This window comes from Gobio gobio (genome assembly GCF_949357685.1).
Source record: "Gobio gobio genome assembly, chromosome: 12".
Lineage (NCBI taxonomy): Eukaryota > Metazoa > Chordata > Actinopteri > Cypriniformes > Gobionidae > Gobio > Gobio gobio.
The window spans coordinates 2,180,492-2,190,895 of record NC_137105.1 but is presented as its reverse complement, the minus strand read 5'-3'; the positions used below and the strand labels follow the sequence as shown (position 1 = coordinate 2,190,895).

At 43.1% G+C, this 10,404-nt stretch overlaps 1 protein-coding gene across 2 annotated transcripts in view; it reads right to left on the bottom strand.

Annotated features, from left to right (window-relative positions):
- slc25a29 (solute carrier family 25 member 29) overlaps positions 1 to 10,008 on the bottom strand; it is a 23,284-nt gene extending 13,276 nt beyond the window's left edge. For both annotated transcript variants that reach the window (XR_013817650.1, XM_079831525.1), the window contains exon 1: positions 9,684 to 10,008. Coding sequence is in view for 1 of the 2 variants with exons in the window: in XM_079831525.1 (XP_079687651.1) it covers positions 9,684 to 9,711 (28 nt within the window). In the remaining variant the exon portion in view is untranslated. The remainder of the gene's footprint in view (positions 1 to 9,683) is intronic.
- Between the last annotated feature and the right edge of the window lie 396 nt (positions 10,009 to 10,404).

Here is a 10,404-nt window from a genome sequence, read left to right as displayed (position 1 = left end):
TTAGTTAACTACATTAGTTAACATGAACTAATAATGAACTGCACTTATAAAGCGTTTATTAATCTTTGTTAATGTTAATTTCAACATTTACTAATGAGAGATAACTGCATTATTAAAATCTTGTTGACATTAGTTAATGCACTGTGATGTTTATATTAACTAACGTTAACAAAGATGAACAAATACAGTAACAAATGTACTGCTCATGGTTAGTTCATGTTAGTTAATACATTAACTAATGTTAACTAATGACCATTATTCTAAAGTGTTACCTTTTATTTTACCTTAAAATTACATTGACTTAATTTGATTTAAAAAGCACCTGCTGTAGCATCTTAGTTTTTTTCGTTGCACTAAACATTATTTGATTTAACATTTTGGAACAATTATATACTTTGGTTTTATTGAATTTCACTGGTAAAGACTTTTTTTCTTCACACTGAATTTAAAAACAAATGCTGATTTAAGTAACATCTTTGTTTGGATTGCAGAATATGCAGATGTTGCCTTTAATTCCACCTTTCAGCCTTTTCATTTCCAATTCAATTTCCTGTTAATTTCAGATTGCGGACTTGTTTTCATTAGCCAAAAGCCGATTTAGCCTGTTAAATACCAAATAAACATCTTGTTCATGTATACTTTCATTACTTTATTGTGTAAAAAAAAAAAAAAAAAATCGTAAATCGGTATCGGAATCGGCCAGTTTTCTTGAAAAAAATCGGTATCGGAATCGGCCATGTAAAATCATGATCGGTGCAACTATCCATCCATCCATCTTCTTCCGCTTATCCGGGGCCGGGTCGCGGGGGCAGCAGTCTAAGCCGAGATGCCCAGACTTCCCTCTCCCTAGACTCTTCCTCTAGCTCTTCCGGGGGGACACCGAGGCGTTCCAAGGCCAGCCGGGAGACCTAATCCCTCCAGCGTGTCCTCGGTCTTCCCCGGGGCCTCCTCCCGATTGGACATGCCCGAAACACCTTCCCAGGAAGGCGCTTAGGAGGCATCCGGAACAGATGCCCGAGCCACCTCAGCTGACCCCTCTCGATGTGGAGGAGCAGCGGCTCTACTCCGAGTTCCTCCCGAGTGACTGAGCTTCTCACCCTATCTCTAAGGGAGCGCCCAGCCACCCTGCGGAGAAAGCTCATTTCGGCCCACAGCTCATGACCATAGGTGAGAGTAGGAACGTAGATTGACCGGTAAATCGAGAGCTTCGCCTTACGGCTTAGCTCTTTCTTCACCACGACAGACCGGTACATCGACCGCATTACTGCAGAAGCTGCACCGATCCGTCTGTCAATCTCCCGTTCCATCCTCCCATCACTCGTGAACAAGACCCCTAGATACTTAAACTCCTCCACTTGGGGCAGGAACTCTCCACCAACCTGGAGTGGGCAAGCCACCCTTTTCCGACTGAGGACCATGGCCTCGGATTTGGAGGTGCTGATCCTCATCCCAGCCGCTTCACACTCGGCTGCAAACCGTCCCAATGCATGCTGAAGGTCCTGGTTAGAAGGGGCCAACACGACAACGTCATCCGCAAAGAGCAGAGACGAAACCGTGTGGTCCCCAAACCTGACACCCTCCGGCCCTTGGCTGCGCCTAGAAATTCTGTCCATAAAAATTATGAACAGAACCGGCGACAAAGGGCAGCCCTGCCGGAGTCCAACATGCACCGGGAACAAGTCTGACTTACTGCCGGCAATGCGGACCAAACTCCTGCTTCGGTCATACAGGGACCGGACAGCCCTCAGCAAAGGACCCCGGACCCCATACTCCCCCAGCACCCTCCACAGGATGCCGCGAGGGACACAGTCGAATGCCTTCTCCAAATCCACAAAACAAATGTGGACTGGTTGGGCAAACTCCCATGAACCCTCCAGCACCCTGTAGAGGGTATAGAGCTGGTCCAGTGTTCCGCGACCAGGACGAAAACCACACTGTTCCTCCTGAATCCGAGGTTCCACTATCGGCCGGATTCTCCTCTCCAGTACCCTGGCATAGACTTTCCCGGGGAGGCTGAGAAGTGTGATCCCCCTATAGTTGGAACACACCCTCCGGTCCCCCTTCTTAAAAAGAGGGACCACAACCCCGGTCTGCCATCCCAGAGGCACTGTCCCCGACCGCCACGCGATGCTGCAGAGGCGTGTCAGCCAAGACAGCCCCACAACATCCAGAGACTTGAGGTACTCAGGGCGGATCTCATCCACCCCCGGTGCCTTGCCACCGAGGAGTTTCTTGACCACCTCGGTGACTTCAGCCCGGGTGATGGACGAGTCCTCCTCTGAGCCCCCAGCCTCTGCTTCCTCAATGGAAGACGTGACGGCGGGATTGAGGAGATCCTCGAAGTATTCCTTCCACCGTCCGACAACATCCCCAGTTGAGGTCAGCAGCCGCCCATCGCCACTGTAAACAGCGTTGGTAGGGCACTGCTTCCCCCTCCTGAGGCGCCGGACGGTTTGCCAGAATCTCTTCGAGGCCAGCCGATAGTCTTTTTCCATGGCCTCACCGAACTCCTCCCAGGCCCGAGTTTTTGCCTCCACAACCACCCGGGCTGCAGTCCGTTTAGCCTGTCGGTACCTGTCAGCTGCCTCAGGAGTCCCACAAGCCAGCCAGGCCCGATAGGACTCCTTCTTCAGCTTGACGGCATCCCTTACTTCCGGTGTCCACCACCGGGTTCGGGGATTGCCGCCTCGACAGGCACCGGAGACCTTGCGTCCACAGCTCCGAGCAGCCGCTTTGACAATGGAGGTGGAGAACATGGTCCACTCGGACTCAATATCTCCAGCCTCCCTCGGGATCCGGTCGAAGCTCTGCCGGAGGCAGGAGTTGAAGATCTCTCTGACAGGAGACTCGGCCAAACGTTCCCAGCAGACCCTCACAGTACGTTTGGGTCTACCGAGTCTATCCAGCTTCCTCCCCCGCCATCGGATCCAACTCACCACCAGGTGGTGATCAGTTGACAGCTCCGCCCCTCTCTTCACCCGAGTGTCCAAGACATACGGCCGCAGATCAGATGAAACGACCACAAAGTCGATCATTGACCTACGACCTAGGGTGTCCTGGTGCCATGTGCACTGATGGACACCCTTATGCTTGAACATGGTGTTCGTTATGGACAAACTGTAACTAGCACAGAAGTCCAATAACTGAACACCACTCGGGTTCAGATCAGGGGGGCCGTTCCTCCCAATCACGCCCCTCCAGGTTTCACTGTCATTGCCCACGTGGGCGTTGAAGTTTCCCAGTAGAACGACGGAGTCCCCAGTCGGAGCACTTTCCAGCACCCCTCCCAGGGACACCAAGAAGGCCGGGTACTCCGCACTGCCGTTCGGCCCATAGGCACAAACGACAGTGAGAGACCTATCCCCGAGCCGAAGCCGCAGGGAAACGACCCTCTCGTTCACCGGGGTAAACTCCAACACATGGCAGCAGAGCTGGGGGGCAACCGTTCAATACTGAAACCACATTTTCAAAACTTCACATACATTTAGCGACACACAAGTGTATACAGACCAAACTGTGAATAATTTTTCAGCTTTCAGACAAAACGCATTCAATTAGTGTTAGGCCGATATATCGGCCGATATTTGCGATTTTTACGCTGTTTGCCGATATTTTTTCCCCTGCATTATTTCCAGACAGGCGTCCACAGGGCAGCTCTCACCGTCTTCAGACTGTTTCGCTCTCCCTCGCGCATATTAATCAAAATCAGCTGAGAATTGACACGATGGTAAAAGGTGGAAAGACTGAAGTTTCACGTGGAGCATTGGGAGATTTTCTCCTGAATTACCGCTGGTGTTGCTCTACAAGAGATTAAGTGAAGTGCACCTACACTCTAAACAATGCTGGGTTAAAAATAACCCAAGTTGGGTTGAAAATGGACTAACCCAACAATTGGGTTGTTTTAACCAAACATTTAACCCAACCACTGGGTCAAAACAACCTAATTGCTGGGTTAGTCCATATTCAACCCAACTTGGGTTATTTTTAACCCAGCTTTTTTTAGAGTGTAACCATTAAATGTCTAGGTTGTAAATAGTTTTAAATGAAGTATAGTACAGTCAGTGTGCACTTTATTATGATGCTCGCTTGTTGATACTGTGTGCAATAGTGTCATTATTTTATTTATGCTTCAATATTTATTTTCACCACTGAACTCTTTTTTTTTCTTGTTCTACCTCACCTGTTTTTACTATTTGTTAAATATAGTTTTTTTTAGTTCAATAAATGTTCCTTTTTTTTAAATTGTACATTTTAGATTATCATCATGATCATTGTGTCATCTTTATGTTGTAAATTGAGGGAGCAAAAGCAGTATCTGCTCCAAATATCGGCTCCAGAAAATCGGCAGCTCGTATCGTCATCGGCTAAGGCTGAGGAAAAAAAAAACGGTATCGGCACTAAAAAATCCATATCGGTCGATCCCTACATTCAATCACCACATTTTTCAAAATCCACAAACACTTTTGTCATTCATACTCCATAAAAACTTAATTCATATAGCGCTTTTTACAATGCAGATTGTTTCAAAGCAGCTTCACAGTGTTAAACAGGAAAATAATGCAACAGAATTTTATTGGGCCGTATAGCCATTCTGGAGAAAACGGTGATGTCATCAGTTCATTTCAATTATCATACAGTGACAGTGTGGGCAGATCTGCAGACAAACTGCAAAAAACTATATATATATTTGCAGGATATTTTTTATATGCTAACACACTACTTTCAAAACTGATGAAGCACATTCAAATCAGAATGATGGCAAATTTCAAGCATTTCTGCAGAAATGATTAAGAAATATAGAAAATCTAGCTCTGTGTTGTTAGTGTTTTTTTAGGTCAGTGTGTTATGAGCGACATGCATGTTTTCTGAAGGAGAATGTGTGGGCTTATGAAGTGTTTTGTTGGTCTGAGTGAGTTTTGGAGGTTAGACTGACCTAAATTCATCTTGGAAATGCAGATTGTATGAAGAATTTTGAAAATGTGGTTTCAGTATTGAACAATGCTTGTTAGCAATTGAAGAAACCTGTAAGATAGCCTACACAAAAAAATTCAGAATATGCCACTGATGATGAATAAACAGTATAAGGTAGCAGTCCCAAACAAGATTTTGTTAATACAATAATGTTAGTTGTAAGTTGGTATGTTTTGGGAATATTTATTTTATTCCCATTTTATTTCTGTGAGTTTAGATATGTTTAAAGGTCTGCATTATTGGTCTTATAAAGAGGACTCTTATTTTGACTGGTGTTATAGTCTCCGGGTAGTAAAGGGAGAACTCGCATGCAGTTTATCGGAGTTGTTTTGCCGATATAAAGTTCACCAGTTATTAACTGCACCCCCGAAAAGCATAAGCTCTGTGTATATGTTTTTGTGTAATTTGCTGTGTGTGTTAATTGTAATGCCACGGAGAGAGAGAGTTTGTGAATGAGACGTTAATGCGCACTTATGCTTTGTTTGTTTGTTCAGCTCTTACGATGAATTTTATTAAAGTGGAAAACGATGTAATAAACTTGATAAACCATCCGTAAAGTTTGGCCATCATTCTGACGGGATATACGCTACATTCTGTGTCCAAAAACATCTTGGGATAAGGTTTTCACACTGACAGCTGTACATTGTAAGATATAGCAACTGCGTTTGTTTGTCCGAGTTAGCAACAGTAACTAAGGGGGGCGGGGCTTACCGATTGGTCAATTGAAGAGTGCGCGCTACGAGCACAATATTGACCGTCTGAGAGCTCAGGAAAGTTCTGTAAATGCTTGTTATACAGATCTGTATTATGCTAATAGGCATGTGCCGGTATAAAATTTTCACGTTGCAATTAATTGCTGAAGCTTTTATCGCGGTATATGGTATTAGTGTTAGACCGATATATCGGGCCGATATTTGTGCTTTTTACGTGTATCAGCCGATATAAGGCTGCTGCGTTCGCCGATATTTTTTCCCCTGCATTATTTCCAGACAGGCGTCCACAGGGCAGCTCTCACCGTCTTCAAACTCTCTCGCTCTCACTCGCGCATATTAATCAAAATCAATTGAGAATAGACACGATGGTAAAAGGTGGAAAGACTGAAGTTTCACGTGGAGCATTGGGAGATTTTCTCCTGAATTACCGCTGGTGTTGCTCTACAAGAGATTAAGTGAAGTTCACCTACACTCTAAACAATGCTGGGTTAAAAATAACCCAAGTTGGGTTGAAAATGGACTAACCCATCAATTGGGCTGTTTTAACCCAGAAATTGGGCTGTTTTAACCCAGAAATTGGGCTGTTTTAACCCAGCAATTGGGTTGTTTTAAGCAAACATTTAACCCAACCACTGGGTCAAAACAACCTAATTGCTGGGTTAGTCCATATTCAACCCAACTTGGGTTATTTTTAACCCAGCATTTTTTAGAGTGTAACCATTAAATGACTAGGTTGTAAATAGTTTTAAATGAAGTATAGTACAGTCAGTGTGCACTTTATTATGATGCTCGCTTGTTGATACTGTGTGCAATAGTGTCATTATTTTATTTAAGCTTAAATATTTATTTTCAGAATTTATTTTCACCACTGAACTCTTTTTTTTTCTTGTTCTACCTCACCTGTTTTTACTATTTGTTAAATATGTTTTTTTTTTAGTTCAATAAATGTTCCTTTTTTTAAATTGTAAATTGTAAATTGTTATCATCATGATCATTGTGTCATTTTTAGGATGTAAATTGAGGGAGCAAAAGCAGTATCGGCTCCAAATATCGGCTCTAGAAAATCAGCAGCTCGTATCGGTCATCGGCTAAGGCTGAGGAAAAAAAAAAAATCGGTATCGGCACAAAAAAATCCATATCGGTCGATCCCTATACGGTATTATCACGATATTGAAATAAGTTGCAAAAAAAGTGTTTTCACATTATAACCGGTTTAATAACTTTCTTATAACAGAAAGAAGCAAACATTTAAATACAATAAAGCAATACAAAACTGTATGAAGTAAACAAATATTTAAAACAGATTTAAGTGCTAAAGAATAGGTAACACTTTACAATAATGTCTCACTAGTTAATGCATAGCTACATGAATAGAATGAATAGCTACATTTTTACAGAAGTTATTCTTTGATAATGTTAGTTTAAAAAAGCAACTGTTAGTTAGTGTAAGCTCAGGTCCATTAAATAATACAGTTACAACTTTTGACTTTAATAATGTGTTATTAAATGCTGAAATTAGGGATGTACGATTAATCGAAAAATAACCGAAACCGACATTCAGAACCTCTAACCGACGTATTTTTCCCATGTGGGTTATTTGGGTTTTCACGTGACTCCGCCGCATCAGTCACATCAAGTGCAGTTTGCAGACACACACACAGAGATGCAGGAGCAGTTATCTGTGTTTATAGATGCCCAGAATCACTTTAGTAACTGCATGTTTTACACAGTTTATACAGGTCAGTTAATTGCTGTTCTTATAGCCTATACGCGCTGACACACACACACACACACACACACACACACACACGGCGCGCGCAAGCCCCGAAGCCGCTTTCACTTTCGTGCTCGTAAAGTTTGTCAAGTAAATGCGTTTAAACGCGACAACGCGCGCGCCCTGAAGGCAGATCTTTCACCTGCGTCCTCACAAAGCTTGTCATTTGTATGTGGTTTAAGCCCTGTCAGTTTGAACATTAAAGCGAGCTTCGACCATCAGATGTGTGTTATGTTGAACTAATGCCTGATTTATTGTGACAAACGAACACTCAGACAGAAGCTCGCACATCACGTGAAGATCGCGCGCAGAGGAGCACAGAAACGCAGTGTCAACGCTGTCCTGTGACTAAAGTAAAGTCACTAATGTAGCTCAGAAACTCAACCGTTATTTGAATACCTTTGCAGTAAGTACACACCACAGCTTCATAATGAATAGACATTAAGAGTAATTCACACACACAATCTCTCTCTCATTAATGCATTCAGATAAATGTAATGTAGGCCGATGTGTTAATGTATCTGCATCTGATGTACAAACAAACAGAAATCTGCTCCATAGACAACAACTGCTGAAAGTCAACCGTTTCCTTCAAGTGTTTTAAAATCACAAAGAAATTCACTTTTTCATTAGAAAAAAAAAATCCACCTTTAATAGTAGAAAATATTTACAGTACAAACCTTATCAGGAACTTACTCAAACTTGTGAGGGCAAAAAAAAAAAAAAAAGCAAAATAATCGTTCATTAATCGTAATCGAGGTCAAATGTTCAATTAATCGAGGTTTTTATTTTTGGTCAAATCGTTACAGCCCTAACTGAAATGTACATTTAACTAAGATTAATAAATGCTTTATAAGTATTTTTCATTGTCAGTTTGTTAATGAACTAATGTTAAATAATGAACCTTATTGTAAAGTGTGCTACTGAACAACAGTCAGAACATATTCAAACAATATCTAGGGCATGTCATTAAGTCCAGATTCAAATATAAAATGTTTAAGTTTGAAAATGAATAGCCGTAATGGTGCGTTCACACCGGACGCGATTCGCGCGAGTGATTTACATTACGTTAAGTCAATGCAGAGACGCGACATGGCATTCTGCGGCGCGATTTGCGCGAATGAGGCGGTGCGAAGGACACGAATTGAGCGTTTTGAATCGCTCAAGTTGAAAAATCGGAACTTTGGCGGATATTTCGCGCCGCGTTAACCAATCAGGAGCTTGCTCTAGTAGTGACAACAATGAGGAGAAAATCTGTATATTAATATCTGGTTCAGACAATATGATTATCACTGTGATAACATTAAATGACATGAAACACAACCCAGTCTCTTTTTGTTAAATATAGATACACAGACAGACATACAGACAAATAGATAGATAGACAGATAGAGAGATAGACAGAGATGACAGACAGACAGATATAGACAGAAAGACAGGCAGACAGAAAGATAGAACGACAGACAGACAGACATAGAACGATAGATACACAGACAGACAGATAGATAGACAGATAGAGAGATAGACAGAGATGACAGACAGACAGAGATAAACAGAAAGACAGACAGACAGACAGAGATAGAACGATAGACAGACAGACAGACAGACAGACAGACATAGAACGATAGACAGACAGACAGACAGAGATAGAACGATAGACAGACAGACAGACAGAGATAGAACGATAGACAGACAGAGATAGAACGATAGACAGACAGACAGACAGACATAGAACGATAGATAGACAGACAGACAGACAGACTGAGATAGAACGACAGACAGACAGACAGACAGAGAGATAGACAGACAGAGATAGAACTACAGACAGACAGACAGACAGACAGAATATCTAATCCTCAATAACAGCATCTCTTTAACACATTATCATCTAAAAATCCAATAAACAAACTCCACTCGAACACGTGTCCTCAGTGACGTGGCTTCTCCACTGCATCAGTTCAGCCTCGATCGGTGTAAACATTCTCTGACATAAGCAACTTCACAATAAACTTTATGCATATGCGTAATTAATTACTGAATACAAGCCGACAGACAGACAGACAGACAGACAGACAGACAGACAGACAGACAGACGGGCCGTGGGTGGGTTAGCCCCTCTTAACGAGCTTAACCAAGTCCTAATCTACAGACTCTACACACACACACACACACACACACACACACACACACACACACACACACACTGCACTAGTAACGCAACTCGCCTCCTAAACATCCCGCGAGGAAGTCCATCACGGCTTCAGGTGCACGAGCGGCTCGGTTCCGCTGGAGTTGCTCGGCCTGTCCGGTGAGAGTTGCGGCTGTCGGGACGAGCTCGACTCCCGGTCACTGATCAGCTCGATGTGGAAAATGTCCCGTACCCGCTTGACCACCGCCTGCTGGGTTCGGTGTCTATTTGTGTTCGGGGTGATGATGGATGGACGGGTTTCGGCGAGGAGGTGTGTGCGCGCGCACCCAATCGCAACCCGCGGTTTTAAAAAAAGGATTCGTGTTTCTCTCTCCGGCGTCACCGCGTTGACTCCCTTTTCCGGGATCTTCACTAGGGCGAAGGCGTGTTGTTAATATTCACAATCGGAGCTTTCCTATTGGACGGTTACCGAGAACGTCATCGCTAGGTTTTAAATATTCAGTAGCAAATCATTCGCGATAGGACGCCGCCTAATTAATATTCATGAGCTTGCTTTTGCCGTAGTAGCGCTTGCGTTTGCGTTTGCGTTATTTTTTATTTTATTTATTTTTTATAGATGTTGTCGCTATGTTTTTCAGATCGTGCGAATCGTTCTTAAAGAATCCGGTAAAAATAAAAGATTAATTGGCTTCTTTACTTTACTTGGGCTAATCTTTCCCATTGGACGGTTACTGAGAACGTCATCGCTAGGTTTTAAATATTCACTAGCGAATCCTTCGCGATAGGACGCCACCTAA